At 42.0% G+C, this 21,193-nt stretch overlaps 1 protein-coding gene across 1 annotated transcript in view; it reads right to left on the bottom strand.

Annotated features, from left to right (window-relative positions):
- The window catches only part of OBI1 (ORC ubiquitin ligase 1), a 43,327-nt gene extending 24,857 nt beyond the window's left edge, over positions 1 to 18,470 (bottom strand). Inside the window, exons 1-2 of the mRNA XM_026681319.2 lie at positions 18,249 to 18,470; positions 180 to 315 (exon numbers count right to left, since the gene is read on the bottom strand). Coding sequence (XP_026537104.2) covers positions 180 to 315; positions 18,249 to 18,320 — 208 coding nt within the window. The 5' untranslated portion in view covers positions 18,321 to 18,470. The remainder of the gene's footprint in view (positions 1 to 179; positions 316 to 18,248) is intronic.
- Between the last annotated feature and the right edge of the window lie 2,723 nt (positions 18,471 to 21,193).

Raw genomic sequence — 21,193 nt, 5'->3', positions numbered from 1 at the left:
AAATAAAAGAGATTTTGCCGGGATTAAAATTGGTGTTTTATGCTTTCTAAGGAAGCCTAGGTCAGAACACCGAGCAACATAAAAGGCTGAAGTCAACTGTGGTCATAAGTTGAGAACTTCATGCATCGGGGTATAAAAGGACAACGTACAGTATTGAAGGGGAAAGAGAGTTGCTTTACCTAGGACCTCTTTGCAAGGATTGTCAGGGTTGATGGGAATCCTACAAGCAGGACACTGGCTGTTGTTCTTCAGCCACACTTCAATGCAAATGGAGCAGAAGACGTGGTTGTTGGCACAGATGACAGGATGACGGACCTGAAAAGAAAGAAAGAGTTTAACAGTTAAAACTTTTGCTTGGGGGGAATTAAAAGGAACGATGTACATTTGGCATCCAACGATCGTAACAAGCCAAAAACAAGCTTTTCCCCTGGCCAGGCTTACAATGTTAGTATACACTCTGCAACTTGCCTATCTTACTTACCACCAGGGAAACTCTTATCGTTTCAAGATGGTGCCCATCTTCTCAAACGAGCCGAAGCCGATTATATAGTGAAGCAAAAAAGGAAACCCAAAAATGCACAGAGAATATACAGAATAATAGAGTTGGAAGGGACCTTGTAGGTCATCTAGTCCAACCCCCTACACCATTTCTGACAGATGGCAGTCCAGTCTCTTCTTAAAAACCTCCAGTGATGAAGCTCCCATAACTCCCAAAAGCAACTTCTGTTCCATTGGTTGACTGTTCTGTCAGAAAATTTCTCCTTATTTCCAGGTTGAATCTCTCCTTGTTCAGTTTCCATCCATTATTCCTTGTCTGGCTTTCAGGTGCTTTGGAAAATAGCTTGACCCCCTTCCTCCTCTCTGTGGCAGCCCCTAAAATATTGGAACACTGCTATCATGCCTCTCCTGGTCCTTCTCTTCACTAGACTAGCCATGCCCAGTTCTTGCAACTGTTCATTGTATGATTTAGTCTCCAGTCCCCTAATTGTCTTGGTTGCTGTTCTCTGCACAAACACCTTTGATCAGGCTGCAACAATGAATGTCACAATTGTGGATTAAACAATCAGCCTATTTGGTAAGAATGGAAGGGTATGCAGTCTTTATTTTCTGAAGGCTCCTTATGGCCAGTAAAGAAATTCATTTAAAAAAAAAATTGGCAACCTTCACAATTTGCCAAGGACGATAGTAATCTAAAATAGCTACCCATGAGAGACAAATAGGATTTCTACATTCCAAGGTATTGTGTTGTATTGTGTTGTATTGTATTGTATTGTATTGTATTGTATTGTATTGTATTGTATTGTATTGTATTGTATTGTATTGTATTATTGTATTGTATTGTATTGTATTGTATTGTATTGTACTGTACTGTACTGTACTGTATTCTAATTCTAATTCTAATCTAATCAAGGAGAGAAGCAATCTAGAAATAGGAAAAAAAATTCTGACAGTAGAACGATTAACCGGTGGAATGGCTTTTCCTTCAGAGGTTATGGAGGCGTCATCACTGAAGGTTTCAAAAAAAGAGACAGGACAACCATTTGCCTGAAGTGGTAAAACTGCCAAGCTAAGACCTGTGAACTTCAACTCCCAGAATTCTGCAGTCAGCATGACTAGCCGAGGGATTCTGGGAGTTGAACTCCACATATCTTAAGTTACTAAGACCCTTGTTGTTACGTGAATCTGGTTTCCCCCTTGACTATGCTTGTCAGAAGGTCGTTGTAACTATGAGTCAGTTGCCAAACATCTGAATTTTGATTGTATGGCTCACAGGGATGCTTCAATGGTAGTTTAAGTGTGAAAAATGGTCATAAGTCACTTTTTTCAGTGCCTTTGTAACACTGAACGGTCACTAAACAAACGATTGTAAATCAAGGACTACCTGTATTGTCCTATCAAACAAGTCACTAATAATTGGCTCCAGATTTAGCAAACACAAATTTCATCTGTCCAGCTTCTTTTCATGTTTAAAGATAGCTAGATAATGGAAGTATATAGTCCCGTGATGGCGAACCTATGGCATGCATGTCACAAATGTGCTGGCACACGAGCAGCAGCCAATGCACACGCCTCACAGATGATTTTTTTTTTGAGGGGGGGCTGGTTTGAAGCCTTTTTTGGCCTCCCAGAGGCTTGGAAAAAGCCTCTGCAAGACTTCTCAGGACAAATTATAGGCCCGTTTCATCACTTCCTGTACTACTAGAAGTGACAAAACGGGCCTATAATTCGTCCTGAAAAGCCTTGCAGAGGGGCTCTGTCCAAGCCTCTGGGAGGCCAAAAAAGGCCTCAAACCAGCTGAAAAATCAGTTGTGAGGCGCAGTGAAGGTAAAGGGGTGGCGTGGGGAGGGTGGAAATTGTGTGCTGCACACACGCAGGGGGCATGGGGGACGCATTGCATTCTGGGTGCTGGCACATGAGTGTGGGCGCGCTGGCACCCTCACAATTTTTAACACAGGAGCCCAAAAAGGTTAGCCACCACTGATATAGTCCATCGCTCCAATACCTTCTAAAGTGTTACCATAAAATTTCATTACCTGCCTCTTCAAATAAAGTAAGCAGGCACATTAAGTTTCCTCATGTTATATGGGATACTTCTTTTGCATAACATCTAAGGCAAAGGATCCGGAATGAAGATAAAAAATCAATAAACTCCCAATTTTTAGCCATACTGAAGAATTCACTCAGCCAATTTTCCTTCGCCCTCTAAGCAAAATAAAAATAAAAATCAGAGCTTTCTCTAAAGGGCAAAAAAAGTTTTACTAATCCCGCTGAGATGTTCCCATTGCAAGGAACATAACTATCTTTATGCAGCATGCAATTCTGTGTAAGATAAAAATTTATTGGACCACAGAGAATTACCACAGGTTTTAAACGCTTGTAACTTAACAAGATGCTTATGTATTTTCCTCAAAGAGCAAAGAGTTTTAGAGAAATAAATTTCTGAAGGACATTACTAATAAGATTTCTCTTTAATTGAAAATCCTGCACAAGCTTTTGGGATTCAGCATTTCAGGGGGAAAAAAACCCTCTGCGTTGCTTAATGACTCTATAAAAAACATTCCTTGTGGTCTTTAAAGCTACTTTTAATCCCCAAAGTCTTTGCCGTTTGTGCTGCTAAATTGTCCTTCCCAGCAGATTGAAGATGTAATATGAAATTAAACACAACTCTAATTTCTCAAGTGTTGTGGTCTGCTGTTCTCAAAGTCAAATCACCTTTAGAGTTTGACTCCAAGGGTCTTACTTCTGTGTGCTTTTTCCATTGCTGTCTTTGTCAGAGTATATTCATGAACTGGAGTGGAGATTAGCAACAAGGTCAGTCAATGAGAGCTGAATTGAGGGCCGAAACTTAAAGAGAGAATCTGGGCCTGGTTTATTATCTCTGTTCTGTGCTCAGCTCTAAAGTGAAAGAGAAACTAACTTGCTTGCTTGTCTGCTGATCCCTCTGAACCTGTAAGGTGTCTGCTTCTGTTTGAGTTTGCTCCATGTTGGAGAAATCTACAAATGGTATTGTAAAATGTACTTAATATGTTTATAAAGACGTTAAATGAAGCATCAGCCATCTGTATTTACTTTTATGGCGCTGAATTTATGCTGCAAAACTCTGAGAACTTCTCAGCTAGTCCCCCATCCAATAATAACCAGGATTGAACTTGGTTCATCATCTTTTATATAGCCACTTACACTGTCCTATGTTTGTGATGTCAAACTTATGCCATGCGGGCTGGAAGTGGCATGCAGAGCCAACCCTCTGGGAATGCCAGCCGTTGCCCGTTGCTCTTCCAGTTCTAGCACACGCATGCACGCCAGCCAGCTGGTCTTTGCATGCACGAGAGCATCGGAAACCGGAAGAGCAGCTCCCCGGAGGGCATGCGTGTGGCAGCCAGGTCTTCGTGCATGCATGCATGTTAGAAACAGGAAGACCAGGTGGCCAGCATGCATGTGCGCACCAGGAAGCTAAGCTTCCGGTTTCCGGCACTCCCGCATGTGTGCATTGGGGAGCTGCTCATCTAGTGCAGCCACCACTGCCCTAGATCAAAGGTCTCCAAACTTGGCAATTCCAAGACTTGTGGACTTCAACTCCCAGAATTCCTCAGCCAGCCACGCTGTTGAAGTTCACAAGTTTTAAAAGTTGTCAAATTTGGACACTCCTCCCCTAAAGTCTGTGTACAGGTAAGTCCTCAACATATGACCACAACTGAGCCAAAAAATTTCTGTTGCTAAGAAATTTAAGAAGTTGTTAATTTTGCCCCATCTTACGACCTTGCCTGCCTCCGTTGTTAAGCGACTCACTGCTGTTGTTCAGTTAGTAACATGACTGTTACGCGAATCTGGTTTCCCTCCACTGACTTTGCTTGTCACATTACTTGTGGGGCAGTGCAACCATCATAAATAACAACCAGTCACCAAACATCTGAATTTTGATCACGTGGTAGGGAATGCTACAACAGTCGTAAGTGTGAAAAACGGTAGTTAAGTCACTTTTTTCACTGCCGTTTTCACTTTGAACAGCCACTAAACAAACTATTGTTAAGTCAAGGACTACCTGTATAGTGATCTATCTCGATGGCAAAAGGTAACCCGTTCTCTAGCTACACATTAAAGCAGGGGTGTCAAACTCAAGGCCTGCTTACATCTGGCCTGTGGGGGCCCCCTGGAAACAGCAAAGGACTGGCCTGTTCTGACCAAGACTTCCTGAAACCATAATTAAGCACATGCTTATTTAAAACAACTGTTTTATTTCAATGCTCAGAATTATGTTCATTCCCAGCCAGTAATGAGTCCCAACAGTCCTTTTGAGATAAGCACCCACCTTTCTTTCCTTTGAATTGCTGCCAACAACTAGAGTGGCAAAAAAATTATAAAAAACCAACCGAACTACAAAGTCCACACAGAGCTTCAAGGATTAATCTGAACAGAACAAATGACTTTGCTTCCTGCAAAGGTTTCGTCATCTTTGCCTGTCTTCTATACTTTATGGGAGGGGCAATCACCTCCCAGCCTTACTCCCAAGTCATTTCTTTTGTCTCCACTGCTCTTGCCTTCTAGCAGCTCTGCGCACACGCGCACCGGGAACAGGCTCCCCTGGTTCCTCTGCCTTGCTGCTGCCAGACTCCGAAGGCTCCGGAGTCAGCACCCCACTCCCAGATGGTCCTGGCCCCATCTCTGCATCGGACACAGGACCCTTGTCTGAGTCCTCTCCAGACTCCTGGACTGGTCCCCGTTCTTCCCCACTGTCCGATTCTCCTGCCGTCTGCATAGGCTGCCAGCGAACCACAACAAGGCCAACGGTACCTCTCCAGCAAAACTGGAGCTTGGGAGGGTGGTGTGTGGCCCTACCGGGCTCCATTTTCTGCCGCGATGGCCTCCTGCAGCCCTCTGCCAGCAAAAACGGAGCTTGGAGAGGCTGTGCACAACCTACCCAGGTTCAGTTTTTGCTGCGACAGCCGAAAACGGAGTTCAACGAGTGATGTTGAGCTGGCCACGGCCAACCTGGCTACGCCCCCCCTTCCGAGGTCAAACACAACCCTGATGCGGCCCTCAATGAAATCGAGTTTGACATCCCTGCATTAAAAGGGTTGAAGGAGACAAGAGGATTGCCGATAAAGCCAATTTACACAGTAGCAGCCAAGGAATCTGTTTTGAAAATTTCACAACCCTTTGTGACATGAATTCTGTTTATCATACCTAAATAGGAAAAAAAATGCAGAAAGCTGAAAGTGATTTCTCTCCCCTCCCCCATTGATTGGATGACATAGGAGAGGGGGGGGGGGGAAGTGATAATTCTATTTCCATTCAAAGTTGACACACGAAACTAAGACACAAGAAATCGATGCGGTAATTCACTAGCAGAGAAGAGGCACTGACATTGTCAAGACTGATTTTTCAGCATAAATCATTTATGAAACCCCCTGTCCTAAAGCAAAATGCACCTAAAGCAAAATGTAAGACCATGACTTAAAGGTAAGGTAAAGGTAAAGGTTCCCCTCACACATACATGCTAGCCCCGTGATGGTGAACCTAGGGCACGCATGCCGGAAGTGGCACGCAGAGCCATTACTGCCAGCACGCAAGCCCTCACCCAGAACAGATCTACTGTGCATGCGTGCGTGCGTGCATGCGTGCCGCCCACCTGCCTGCTGATTATCTGGTATCTGGCGTGCATGCGCAGGGAGTGGGGGTGTGCAGATGAGTGGCATGCACGATGGGGGGGTCGCATGCGTATGTGCAGAGATGTGTGTGGGGATTATATATATGTTTGGTATTTTCCCACGCCATTGTGCTTTTAAAGTTGTAGCAACGTTTTGGCAGAATCTCATCTGCCATCATCAGGCTTCTGTATTGTGTTCGTCTGTGAGTCAGACTTTCACAGCCGTTTCAGTTTTAAATTTGGGGCTGGCCTACTGCTGCGCCAGAATGTTTTTTTCTTCATCCTGATTGGTTGGGAGTCTTGGTCTGTGTTTATTGGTCTTGGAGTTTGCTGTGTTCTGCTTGATTGGTGTTTCTAATATCTTCTGTCTGTTTTGTGACTTTTTTTGACTTGATTGGCTGGCAACATTGTGCTCCTGTATTGGAGGCTTTTAGTGCAGCTTGGCTCTGAGTAAATGGACGGCTATCATTTATTAGGAAGCTAGGTTTCATCTGGGTGCCTGGTTGGGGTGTGTTTGAGCTGGAGGTATCAGGGGGGATCTGTTTGTGCCCAGGTGTTTGCCTGGCTTGTGGTGTGGAAATTTGTTTGTTTGTGAGTGCAGGCTTCCAAATAATTGACAGTCTGGTGGAATCATCTCTTCTATTCATGCTTTCAGGTCTTTTTTCAATCTCTATGGCTTCTCTGATAATTCTGTGGCTGGGCTTTTCTTTAGTGGCTAGGTTTTGGTGCCATTGAAGTCGATGCTATGACCTGTTGCTTTCATGTGTTGGACTAGTGAGGAAGTGTGTTCCAGCTTTTTTACTGCATTTTTGTATTCATCCAGGCGGGTACTTATTCTTCTATTGGTCTGTCCAATGTATGTGGCAGGGCATGATGCACAGGGGACTTCATATACGCCTTGGTTTTTCATCTGAACGAACACTATACAGAAGCCTGATGATGGCAGATGAGATTCTGCTGAAACATTGCTACAACTTTAAAAGCACAACTATAATGACGTGGGAAAATAACCGAACAAAGCTGAATACCATACATGTAAGTACCCATGAAAACTTAAGAATATATATATATTCTCAGGAAAAAATATATATATATTTTCTGAGGTTTTCACGGGTATTTGTATGTGGAACTTTGGTTATTCAGGTTTTCTCCCACGTAAAATTGGAAGTATCTTTGCGACGTTTCGACGAAATCTCATTCATCATCTTCAGGCTTGTGTTCGGCTTTGTGCTTCTCGGAGTAATGTGAGCTTGCAGCTGCTTCTTCCTTTTAACTGCTAGTGGGGGTGTGACATGTATGTATGTATGTATGTATGTATGTATGTATGTATGTAGATTTTCATGGGTACAGGTATGCAGGTCTTGGTGTGTTCGGGTGTTTTCCCGTGTAAGATTGAGAGCATCTTGGCAACATTTTGATGAGGTCCCACTCGCCATCTTCAGGCTGGTGCTTTCGGCTTCATGCTTGTGCAAGCAAAGCGTGATCGGAGCTGCCGTCTCCCTATATATACTGGTGGGGAGGTTAGCTGTGTTGTCATTTCTTGATTGGTTGATGGAGTTGATGTTTGCAGATTGGTAGACACACAGCCAATACCTCAGCCACACGTTCTTATGAAAAAGCAAAATACCACTCATGCATCATCACAAAATCTCCAGAACCGGAAAGCCTACAACCTTGAAATTTGGCACGTATATTCCTCTTGGCTTCTAGGTGCTCACTAAGAAAGGATTTATCAAAATGACCATCACAGCATTAATATTTCCTATATTATTATTAACACACTCTGATGCTAAGGAGTTCTACTCCACCTGAAAAGAAATCTCTTCCAACTGCAGTTCAGCTAAGCCATGCTGTCTCCTTCTTGCTCACACAGCAAATACTGTTCCAGTTTCCAAACAGCCCTCAACTCTCTCACATACTGACAGGACACTTGTCAGATGAATACCGATGGATGCTGGTAGGCAGAGGCACAAATTTTTCCCCTTATTTTCCTCCCGAAAAACTTGCCCGATGACATAGTTTCATAGCAAAGCATGGGTACCCTGCTAGTACAGAATATAAACTGGAAATCACTTAAAGATTCCTGTCCTAACATTTGCACATTTTTGAGCTAAACCAATATATCTGTCCTTAAATTACACTCCAAACAAGTCTGGAAAAATAATGTTATGCAATATCCCAATTTCACATATAATTGCCAATATTAAATTAACACCATCCATACTTCAAGCTAATTTACTATATAGAATATAAAGCAAATAAACTGCTACTCTGAGCATTCAGGTGCAAAGTTAGGGGTTTGTTAATCTTATTCTCGCTGTGGGAGAGAACCATAATGAAAATGCTTATGCTGGCCTATGACTGTAATAAAGATTTGATTAGTCTTTTCAACTTCTTTCTTGAAAACGAAACATTCATAGCACAGGACCAATGTTTTAATAAAGTAAGGCTTGAATTTTTGCACCGGGATGAGAAAAAAACATATTCAAATCCATTTGATCATGGAATTAACTTAATTTAGGGCCAGTGTTCCCTCTCTCCACTCAATCTAATTTACTGGACTGGGGATAAAATTAAGAGCATCCTATCCCCTCACATAAACATGCTAGTCATTTCTGGCTCTAGGGAGCAGTGCTCATCTGTTACAAAGCCAAAGAGTCAGTGCTGTCTGAAGACGTCTCCGTGGTCATGTGGCTGGCATGACTAAATGCTGAAGGTGCACGGAACACTGTTACCTTCCCACCAAATTGGTCCCTATTTTTCTACTTGCGTTTTTTCATGCTTTCGCACTGCTAGGTTGGCAGAAGCTGGGACAAGTAACGGGAGCTCACTCCGTTACACGGCGCTAGGGATTCGAACCGCCGAACTGTCCCACCTTTCTGATCGACAAACTCAGCATCTTAGCCACTGAGCCACCGCTCTTATAGGATATATAATAGGATGCTCCTATTATATATAAGAATATCCTAGATGGATGGATGGATGGATGGATGGATGGATGGATGGATGGATGGATGGATGGATAGATAGATAGATAGATAGATAGACAGACAGACAGACAGACAGACAGACAGACAGACAGACAGACAGACAGACAGACATTGCCCTAAGCTCCAAGAAGGCAGGGGGATAATACATTTAATGATAATTATGTGTTTATCTCAGATGACGGTAACACCCTGTGTGATGAATATTCATCAAAAAGCATTCAAAATATGCAAGTATGTTGGCCTGGACTGGAATCCGGTGTACATTTAAGAGATGGTACGCAGCTGAGATTAAATGACAGAGCCTTCCTGTTAGTTCTGCCTTTTGGCTTTTAAAATTTCAGGATCACTGAATCGACTTCCTCTTGTATGAGCCAGCTCACTGTCTATAGTTAGAATGCTGGCTGGGGTATTCTGGGAGTTGAAGTCCACATATTTTCAGGTTGCCAAACCTGAGAAACTGCGTCTCCAGTCTTCATTAGAGGCCAGCACCTTCCTAAGGAGCGACAGACTTCGTCGCTGCAAAATTAGGCAACAGTAAAAACTGCACAGCTAGTCCTCAACCTACAAGCACAACGGAGCCCAACATTTCTGCTTATGGCATTTTTTTTTTGCTGCAGTTAAATGAATGACTGCAATTGTTAAGTTAGTCATTACAATCGTTAAGTTAGTTGGTTGTTAAGCAAATCCATCTTCCCCATTGACTTTGCTTGTCAGAAGGTCACAAACAGGGATCTCATCAGCCCAGGATACTGCAACTGTCATAAAGGCAAGTCAGCAGTCAAAGAGTCTGAATTCTGATCACGTGACCCTAGGGAATAGGGCAACAGTTCGAAGTGTGAAAAATGGCCATAAGTCACTTTTTTTAGGGCCGTTGTAATTTTGAATGAAAGGGATGCAATGTGATGACCCGGTGCGTAGCATAAAGGCAACACAGTCAGATAATCAGGAGGAGTCCCTTTATTAGCTCCAACTTTGCCCGCAATGTCCAGGTTACCTTCTGGGATGGAGAAAAAACTCTCCCAGGAACAGCCTTTGACTGCAGAGAATCAAGTCAAAAACAGGGTCAACAAAAACAGTAACTATAAGTCCAATCAAGGCAAAAGGAGGTAATTAGTCCAGTAGGGATGGAGCAAGAATTCCAGATGTGAAGGCATGGCAATAACTCAACACGGTTGGGAAGACGCCACAAACACAGATAACCAAAGTCAATACAAGATAAACTCACGTTTGCTCCCAGCAGCTGCCGTACTTGGCATGCATCTCTTTTAAATTTTCTTCCCAGGAGTGGCTAATGAAGGGAATCAGGGCCCTTTCCTCCCCCGTAAGCCATCCAACCCATGTTGCTCTCTTCTCCGTTCCTCCCTGTGTGCCCTAGGATGAAGAGGTGGGCCTGGGTCTTCCTCTGAACTCACTCTCTTTTGTTCTACCTCTCCTCTGCTCTGCCCACCGGACTTTGCCCTTCCCGTTTCCTCCACAGCCAACAGAACCACACTCCCACTCCGTCAGCTGTTTGTCTTCCTCCTCGGATTCAAAGTCCGACAGGGGCATGACACGCGGTGGCTAAGGGACACAGTGGCTCAGTGGCTAAGATGCTGAGCTTGTTGGTCAGAAAGGTTGGCAGTTTGGCGGTTCAAATCCCTAGCACCAGGTAATGGAGTGAGCTCCCATTACTTGTCCCAGCTTCTGCCAACCTAGCAGTTTGAAAGCATGTAAAAAGATGCAAGTAGAAAATAGGGACCACTTTGGTGGGAAGGTAACAGTGTTCTGTTAGGAATTGATAGTCACCTAACAGTTGGATTGGAAATATATAAACCAGGACAGATGGTTAATACTGTCTCTTTAAGGAAATGATAAAATTGTAATTGGGTGTGGTTCCTCAAATGGCCATAAGATGGAGCCAGAAACCTGGGTTGTCAGTTCTGTTGTTGGTAGTTGCTAGTTGCTAGATGTTCTGATGTTTGCTGTTTTTGGTTCCTGCATTTTTCCCTATTCACTGTTGCTGATCGTCGTTCTTCTTGGATTGCTGTGAGTCTGTTACTGAACTGTGTATGATATTGGACTTTGTTATTTGGATTATCCCTGGACTGAATACTGACTGTTTTAACCGTGTATGACTTGGACAGCCTGTTGGACTTTGCTTAACCGTTTACTGGAAGTAAAACCTACATTTTGCTATTCAGTGTATCTGTGTGCTGGTCGTGTGTTATTCAACATCACTCTCACTACGTCTCCCTGTGTGCACTCATTTTCCTAAAGGGGAATTACCTCAACATGTTCCGTGCACCTTCGGTGTTTAGTCATGCTGGCCACATGACCACGGAGACGTCTTCGGACAGCGCTGGCTCTTTGGCTTTGTAACAGAGATGAATACCGCCCCCTAGAGCTGGAAATGACTAGCACATATGTGCGAGGGGAACTTTACCTTTGAATAGTCACCAAATGAATAGTTGTAAAGTGAGAACTACCTGTACTGTTCCATCAGACCATTAGTACATCTTAAGACCATTTTGACACTCTTTTACCTTTATGAGCCATGGTGGTGCAGTGGTTACAATGCAGTACTGAAGGCTACTTGTGCTGACTGCTGATTGCCTGCAGTTTGATTCTCACCAGCTCAAGGCTGACTCAGTTAACACATAAAGGTAGAAGTGAGATAGAGCTAATTCATAATCAAATCAAAGACATAGAAGCCAAACCAAGGTTGTGTTAGTGGTCCTTGTGCCTTTACATCTTAGAGCCTGATCATCTTAATCATGCATTAATTTAGAAATATCCATCTCATGAGTTTGATCTTTATCATGCAGACTAAGCTTATCATCACTGAAGGACACTATCCTCGGTGTTGGGAGGGAAGCAAAAATGTCATTGCAAGGCTAAATCTACAGATACATTAAGTCGATATAGATAATAATCTGTATCATCTATATAAACATAAATCTGCATCATCTATATAAACATAAATCTGCATTAGATACCTTTGCTTTTCTTAACCATTTTTAACATATGCCTTTTTAAAATTTTTTATATAGGCTGTGCTTTGGTGGCACAGTGGTTAGAATACAGTCTTGCAGGCTAATTCTGCCAACTGCCAGCAGTTTGATACTGACCGGTTCAAGGTTGACTCAGCCTTCCAACCTTCCGAGGTCGGTAAAATGAGAACCCGGATTGTTGGGGAGCAATAGACTGATTCTGTAAACTACTTAGAGCGGGCTGGAAAGCATTGTGAAGCGGAATATAAGTCTAAATGCTATTGCTATTTATTTTTATTATATCTTTAAGTGCTCCTTGTACGGAGAAACTATACAGTTAATATCTTTATATCGAAATGAAACAGATGAGAAGATATATCGCCTCTACGACAGTGATCACACTGTGGTACGATGGCTCAGTGGTTAAAGGCGCTGAGTTTGCCAGCATGGAAAGCTGACAAGTCGGGTTCAAGACCGAAGCACCGTGCAACAGGCTGAGCACCTAGCAGTTTGAAAGCATGCAAATGCAAGTAGATGAACAGGTACCACTTTGGTGGGAAGATAACAGAGTTCACACATGGTTGGTGTGCAGACATGCTGGCCACACATCATCATCTCCTTTTAATGACCACATAATCCCTCGCAGGGTGGAGTCTGGGCAACTGAATGGAGCTGAGTGTTCACTGGCCGATGCCCTTTCAGTCACCAATGCGGAATTTTATTCAGCAGATATATTCTCACTGTGCCCACTCTGCCTCTACCTAGGATCAAACCCACAGCCTCCTGATTGTAAGGCGAGAGCTCCACCTCTAGGCCACCGCACCACTCATGCTGGCCACACATGTCCACAAAAAATGTCTCTTTTTGCAAGAGCCTTCAAATAAAATAATTTCTTAGAAGCCAATTCAGTAGGGAGAGTTCAATAAAGGGGCCAGCCATCGGGAGAAAGTCCCTGTGATGACCCGGGGTGTGGCACAAAGGCAACACAGTCAGATAATCATTAAGAGCCCCTTTAATAGCTCCAACTTTGCCTCCAATGTCTAGGTTACCTTCTGGCTGGAGAAAAACTCTCCCAGGAACAGCCTTTGACTGCACGGAATCAAGTCCAAAACAAGATCAACAAAAACTGTAACTTTAAGTCCAATCAAGGCAAACTGAGGTAAATTAGTTTGACAGGGCAGGAGCAAGAATTTCAGATGTAAAGGCATGGTAATAATACAACATGGTTGGAAAGATACCAGGAACACAGATAAGCAAAGACAACACATGATAAACTCATTTTTGTTCCCAGCAGACGCCACACTCAGCATGCATCTCTTTTAAACTCTCTTCCCACCTGTGGCTAATGAAGGGAATCAGGGCCCTTTCCTCCTCCATAAGCATGCAACCCACATTGCTCTCTTCTCCTTTCCTCCCTGCATGCCCTTGGATGAAGAGGGGGTGGGCCTGGTTCTTCCTCTGAACTCCTTCTCCCTTGTTCTATCTCTTCTTTGCTCTACCCAACCGGACGTTGCCCTTCCCCAGCCTCCTCCACAGCCAGCGGAGCCACACTCCCACTCCCTGTCAATTGTTCGTCTTCCTCCTCGGATTCAGACTCCGATAGGGGCATGACAGTACCCTATTCTGGGGAAAGGAGGAGGAAAGTCTTTTTTCCAAGGGCCATGACAGTCACAGTATCATCTTAGAAGAAAAACTGGACACCTCATGCATCTAACAAATCCAGAAGGATAAGGACAGCAGGAAGCCACAACAGGGCAGAGAAAATGCAGATATAATAATACAGATCCTAAATCACTGTAGCTCAGAATGAGTTGCCGCAACCAGTTTACCGACCTTCAGATCTTTTCAAGCTTTTTGAACTTAGAAAATAAGTGTGGGGGAAACCCAATGAGCTTCAACACAGCATGTAGAGGAAGAAAACTCTTTCAGTAATCCCTACAGGTAATCATCGACTATACGTCAGCTCATTTAGTGGCCGTTCAAATTACAACAGCACTGAAAAAGGGGGCTTTTTTTCAGAGTTACAACTTTTGTAGCATCCCCATGGGTCATGTGATCAAGATTCGACACACTTGGCAACCGGTTCATAGTTATGACGGGCGCTGTGTCCCGGAGTCCTCTGTTCCCCCCTCTTTTTTTACAACTTTCTTTCTTTTCTTTTTTTTAATAATAAAGTTTTATTTGGGGTTTCACACACAAAATACAAGTAAAACATCTTTTTTGAAAATAGCATGGTCCCGGGTTGAACTTCTTTATACAGACACAAAACTCAATTTCATGCTCCTTTTTGTATTCTATTCCATATCTTATACTATTTTACATTTTCTATATAGTTTTTTCCCCTCTTTTAATTTTCTCAATTTTATTTTGATTATCTCATCTCAATTCAAATCATTATATTTATACTTTTGTCTGTTCTGTTTCAATTTCATATTATCTTTTCTCAATAAACAAATTTTCTCCCATAGTTACTAATTGGAGTATGACACCTTTATATCTTTTAATTACATCCATTCAACTCTTATTTAAACTTCAATATATACCTTAAGTTTATGACCTTCAATATAATACATAACTTCCAATCGAATTCTGCTTGGCACATTCTTATAATACACACTATATTCTTTAAAAAAAGAAAGATTGTAAATATATGTAATTATAAACCCTCATTCCATTCCAGTTCTATCATTAATAATCATTATAACCATAACATCTTTAACACTTTTCAATTAAATCATACTTCCTTAAAAACACATATAATCTCCATAATTAATTTGTCCCTTATTTCTCTTCACATATGTTTTATAAATCATTAAATATACCTTTTGTTACATTTATTTATTGACAAGCATTCCACTGAATTACGATAGCTATTTTATCAGACATTTTAATCATACATTGTTTCATATTTTCTAAAATTATTTCTGCTTCTAATATAACCATACTATCTTATGTACCTTTGCAGAATCCCTTTTTCCATTAAGTTTTCACCCATTATCTCTAAATAGACCCTGTTTCTTCTGTCCTTTATAACTTCTTTTCCTTTCTTTCTTCTCTCTCATCTTCTCCCTCCCCTTTTTACCCCCTTGTCTCTCTACTTCTAATTCTCTCTTCTGCATTTCACTCTTCTGTTGCTTTCTGATTTTATACTTATTTTTCACTCTATTTTTTTGGGGGGAGTTGTTTTTCCCAATCTTAAACTTTCCATTCTCTTTCCCCGCTTTCCTTTTTTTCCCCAATCTAAGATTACTTGTTCATTAAAGATGGCTTCTTCTTTGTCGCAATCTTCTTGTTCTGCAGGCATTTCTTGTTGTTTCTCATAATTCCAAATCTCCATTTCTAAAAACTGAAATACGAAGCCAAAAGAACCTCTCCCTTCTTGTGCATCTTCTTTGAACTTTTTAAGTTCCATTTTCAGTTCTTCTAAAAGTGGAGCCATTTTAAAAAGTTTTAAACAAGCACCCGATTGATTTTAGTCATTCAAAACAATAACCAAGAATCCAGAAATCATCAAGTAATCCAGATAGTCCCGAGTTATATCTTCTTATTTCTTTTTCGACTTTCTCTTCCTGGGGATTTTGTTGCGATATTTCAGTTAGAATGTATCTTTGGGAAGTCTTGTTGAGATTTTGCTGTAAGTTCTTTTTGAATTCCAGGCAGTCTCCTCCCTTCCAGATCCTACCCTTTTATTCTTTTTCTCTCCTTTCCTGTTTTCAAAAGCTTTTAATTATCCAGAAATCTTTATTATCCCTTTGACTTTTTATTTTCAGCATTAAATGCCTATTGATGTCAAAGTGGATTTTCCCCCCAATTTCTTGCTTAAGTCTCTTAGCTGTCAGTATAGGAAAAGGAGAAAACCAAATCTTTTCCCCTTTCTCTCTCCTTCGCAGCTTAAAAATCTTAGGGAACAATGTTATTGTTTTTTAACAGTTTCAATTCCAGGATACCTTATTTGTTGCTTTTGCTGTTTGACCCGGTCAACCAAAACTTTCTCTTATCTTCCTCCTGCACATTCTTTTCCGGTCGAGTTCTTCTTTGTGGTGGCCATTTCTGACCACCGCTGCAACCGCCTTCGGGAAAGGGAGTAATGGCCAGCTGGGGAGGAGAGATGTGGCTTTCCTCAACCCTGCTGGCAATCTCCCCCCTCTTCACCACCTCTACGGGGTGGCTTAGCCCCAAAACCAGCTGGCTCGGGGCACTCCAGCGGCGAGCACGGATTGAAGCCTCGCAGAGACGAGGTTTTGGTCTGTTGCTGAAGAAGCTCAAACCGGAAGTCCTTTTTTTACAACTTTCTGACAAGCGAAGTCCACGTTTGTTCAGGTTTGTCACTGAACAACCGGCTTACTAAATTTCACAACTGCAGCGCTTCACTTAACCACGGTGGCAAAAAAAAAAGGTCGCAAAATGGGGCGAAATTCAACACGCCTCACTTAGCAACAGACACGTTGGGCTCAATTGTGGTCATAAGCCGAGGACTACCTGTATGGGCTAGCGACAAATGGCGGCTGTGTTATTATTAGGCCGACCAGCCTCAATTAAGAACCGTCCAAACCCCCAAATGGGTTACTCACAAACACGGACAAAACGGCAAGCTAATTAAAGGCCTCCGTACAAATCTTTGCCACCCAAGAAGGAAACATACAAGGAGAGAGAGGAGAGAGAGGGAGGGAGAGAAAATCGTGTCCAGTTCTATCTTTTCCTTTGCAAGAGATTTCCTGAAGCTTTGCTATATTTACATGGCACCCTAACCCTATCGAGTCCTTTACCTATCCTTACTAGGTAGGATAGGCCAATCTGGATGTTTGACGATGTTACAGATCTTGTCCCAGGATGGAAGCTATTCCACGTAAAGCTGCCTTCTGCAATTGACTTTTGGCAAATTTGTCAATGCCAGTGGCATTCAAATGATGCTCCAGTTGTTATTCATTAAACATGAAACTGAACATTTAAAAACGTATCAAATTATTATCGACTGGCATTGATGGTTGATACAGGTTGCTGCCAGCACCCTAGGTATCCACCAAGTATATTATTAATTATTATTATTATTATTATTATTATTATTATTATTATTATTATTATTATTATTATATAAAATTTTATTCATTTAACCATGAAACTCAGTCAACGGAACATTTAAAAACGTATCACAATTATTACTGACTGGCACTGATGATTGATACGGCTTGGTGCCAGCACCCTAGGTATGATGAAGTATATTATTATCGTTGTTGTTTAATCTTTAGTCAGGTTCACAGCCTTGGGGGCTGGTTGGTAGCTCAACAGCTCAAGTCCTAACCAAGGACCTAGGAACGGTTAAGTCAGCATTGGAGGATATAAGCTGTTCCAAGTAGATTTACTATTATTATTATTTTTAACTTTTATTCATTAAACATGAAACTCAGTCAACTAAACCTTTAAAAATGTATCACAAACATCACTGACTGGTGCTAATGTTTGATACTCATTGCTGCCAGAGTCCTAGGTATCAACTAAGCACCTTCTTCAAATGTATGTTGTTCCGATTATTATTATTAAACATGGAACTGAATGGAAATGGAAATTCAAATTTAAATTTAAATGTCAACTGAACATTTAAAAATGTATCACAAACACTGACTGGTGCTAATGGTTGATACGGGTTGCGGCCAACATGCTAGGTATATTATTGTTATTACTAATATAATATAATATTAATATTATCACTTCGGAAGCCGACCATTGAAAGTACGTTTTGGAAAGCGGAAATACAAGCGTCCCCCGAAAGCAACATTCCCCGGTTTTGCTCCAACGCCGTTCTCCACCAAATCTAAGGCCTTCCTCCTCCTGTCTCAGCCTCTAAGCTTTTCGGCCAGCCGTTGCAAAGCCAGGACAAAGCTAGTATTCCGAAATAATCGTCCATGCAAGCCACGCGATGGGTGTTTTTTTTTTTTTTTTTTAAGAGAAAAGGGAGGAATGAGAGAAAGAGAAGAAAGAACGCGTGGAATTAAAAACCAAAAAGCGCTTTCCCCAACCGGGGGCTTTGCTGCGTCCCACGCGCATTTCCAAGGGAGGGAGTGGCGTGGGCGCCGGACACGTTTCCCACTCCGCGCGGTCCCTTTGTAATCTCCCACCCACCCAAAAGGCGAAGCTGGCGTTTACCTTTCCCAAGCAAATGTGGCAAGTGATGGGCAGCGTGAGAGACAATGTAACACTCTGAACGTTCTGAGCCATTGTGACGTTTCGAATCCCGCGAGCGTGAAAGTTCCAACCCACCAGCTGCAAGCGCCGCAGCAGGGAACGGAGAAAGGGAACCCTCGTTCTTCCAACTCTCACGCTGCTTAAAGGCTTCGCGTACGGCAAGCCGCCCAAGCCAATTTTCCTTCCCTCCCTGGAGGGGGAAAGAGAACGCTTTTTTTTTTTTTTGGCGGAACTCTCCACCTCGGAGGAGGAGGGAGGAGAAGGAGAAGGAGGAAGGGGCGGAGCTGAGAAACAGGAGCTCCTCGGGCGCGAGGATTTTTTTTTTTTTAAAGGACGTTGTCCTTCTCTCTCAGCGTTTTAAAAATGAATAAAATATAATAAAATAAATAAAATGGTAAAATATTAAAAATGAAATAAAATAGTAAGATAATAAAAAATAAAATAGTAATAAAATAAAATAGTAATAAAATAAAATCATAAAATAAATAAAATAAAATAAGTAAAATAATAAAAATAAATAAAGTAAAATAATAAAAGTAAAATAAAATAGTAAGAATGTCAAATAAAATTGTAAAATAAATAAAATAAAATTAGTAAAACAATAAAAATAAAATAGTAATAAAATAAACAGTAAAATAATGTAATAAGAAATAAAGAAGTAAAATAATAAAAATAAAAAATAAAGAAGTAAAATAATAAAATGAAATAGTAATAAAATAAAACAGTAAAATAATGAAACAAAAAATAAAGGCCAGTAATTTCTTCTAAGTTCGGTTCTCCGAACTGCTTAGAATGTTAACAACCGGTTCTAGCAAATAGGTGCGAACTGGTAGAATCCCACCCCTGGTTAGAAGCACCAAGTTTCTGGTGCTTTTCAAGAAGCAGCTGGACTTTCTGGTTTTTCTTTGAAGATGTTTTGCTTCTCATCTGGAACTGTGGAGCTTCAACTCTAGAGCTAAAGAAGCTTCTCAGATGATGTTGTGGTTAGCCGGCAGCAGGTGCAGATGGCTGAGGAGACCGAGGATTCAGATGAGGAGCCAGGACCATTAGGGAGTGGACTGCTGCCTTCAGTGATTGTGGGGGCTAGCAGCAGTGATGAGGAGGTTCCCAAGGAGCCTGTGCCAAGTGTACGTGCACGAAGGATTGCTCAGAGGAAAGAACAGTTACAGCAGCACGGGCGACTTGGGAGTAAGGCTGCAAGGTAATGGCCCCTCCCTCAAGAGGATAAAAGCCAGGTTTGAAGAAGCGTTCTTTGCAGAAAGCAAAGATGCTCTGAAACTTAGTCTCGTGGACATTATAGTTAGTATTTGAAAACTCTTGTAACTATTTTCTTATCTGTGGGCTTTTGGCAGCTTTGAACAACAACTTGGCAAGGCTCTTTCTTGTCGGAGCTAATGAGTTGGAAGCAGCCTTTTATCTGTGAAGAAACAGAATTTGTAGATTAAACTTTAACAGGTGGGGGCTGCTACCTTTGTCTTGTGTTTGCTTTCTTGGAACCAGGTTGGGTCAGAACAGTTGAGAAGCAAAAAAATAAAATAAAACAAAACACACACAGAGAGAGAGAAAGTCCAGTTGTCTCTGGAAAAAACACCTTTGGGACAACCATCAGTTGAATGACTGAGAGAGTCTCCATAGACACTCCATAGCTGAGTATGCAGCTAATGGGTAGGCTACTTTGGTCACTCAAAAGTGAGACACTGGTGAAGCGGGCACAGCAGCGCCTGCATTTACTGCATTGTATGAAAAAGGTACATCTTCCTCCCGCTATCCTTACCACTTTCCATAGAGGGACGACCGAGAGCATCCTGTCATATTGCAGGAAGGCAATGCAGAGAGTGGTGAGGACAGCAAACAAGATTATTGGCAGTGCGGTTCCTTCTATCCAGGACATGACATATAAGCCACGCTTGAGCAGGGTCTGCTGGATTATCTGGGGATGCTACACGCCCTCTTCATGACCTGGTTTTCCTTGCGACCTTCTAGGAGGGGGGCTTTGTGGTATCCGAAGCAAAACATCCAGATTCAGCCATGGTTTGTTTCATATGGCATCAACCTTGCAAACTCTCAAGTTTCCTCTTTCCTCTGTGTATTCAAAATGGACAGTGATTAATGTGTGTATGTGTGTGTGCGTGTTTGTGTGTGTGTGTATGTGTGTATTAATCACTTCTCAAATCTTGCCAAGAAAATTGTAAGGACTTGCCCAGGCAGCTTCCAAGAACCATGACTAACACAAAAGTATGTACTTTTGTGGATATACCAGCCAACTATAATTCGGCAATACTATTAATATGCTTTAAAAGTCTATTTACCTTCCAGTACCCATGCTAACATGTATATTGTAGAACCTCACTGCTATGGTAATAATATATTTTTTGACTTCTATTGTCAGATCCATGTCAAAAGATGACACTGTGTGATCCAATCAAATCCAGTTATTTATTTGCTTACATCCAATAGATAAAATCTCCCCAGTCCAACACTATAACCTTCTAACCTAAACACATAGATATACCCTGGGAGATTCTGGAGTTTGGCTACCCTGAATGTCTTCTTCTTTCCCCCATCCAGTTGAGGATTGTGCAGTTTCTTGTCTTGGGACCCTGTCTGGAATGTGCTCCTTCATCTCTGGGAAGCTATGGCGCTATTGTCAACATTGTCTTATACTGCTTTTTTAAAAAGGAACTAGACTGTTTTTCCTTGAGGAAAAAGGAGGAGGAGGAGGAGGAGGAGGAGGAGGAGGAGGAGGAGAGAGGGGGAGGAGGAGAAGAAAAATGAAGAGGAGGAAGAGGAAGTAATGTAGCTTCTCATCCAAGAAGCTTCATCAGTTGTGACTGGATGGTAAGGGGATGGAAAGATAGTACCATAGGTATCACAGACACTTGAAAAAGCACCTTGGAGACAACTTT

This window comes from Notechis scutatus, chromosome 5 (genome assembly GCF_049901735.1).
Source record: "Notechis scutatus isolate UNSWTSFEM ecotype Mainland chromosome 5, rNotScu1.2, whole genome shotgun sequence".
Classification (NCBI taxonomy): Eukaryota; Metazoa; Chordata; class Lepidosauria; order Squamata; family Elapidae; genus Notechis; species Notechis scutatus.
Note: the sequence above shows the minus strand (reverse complement) of the source record. Positions and strands in the feature narration are given on the sequence as shown.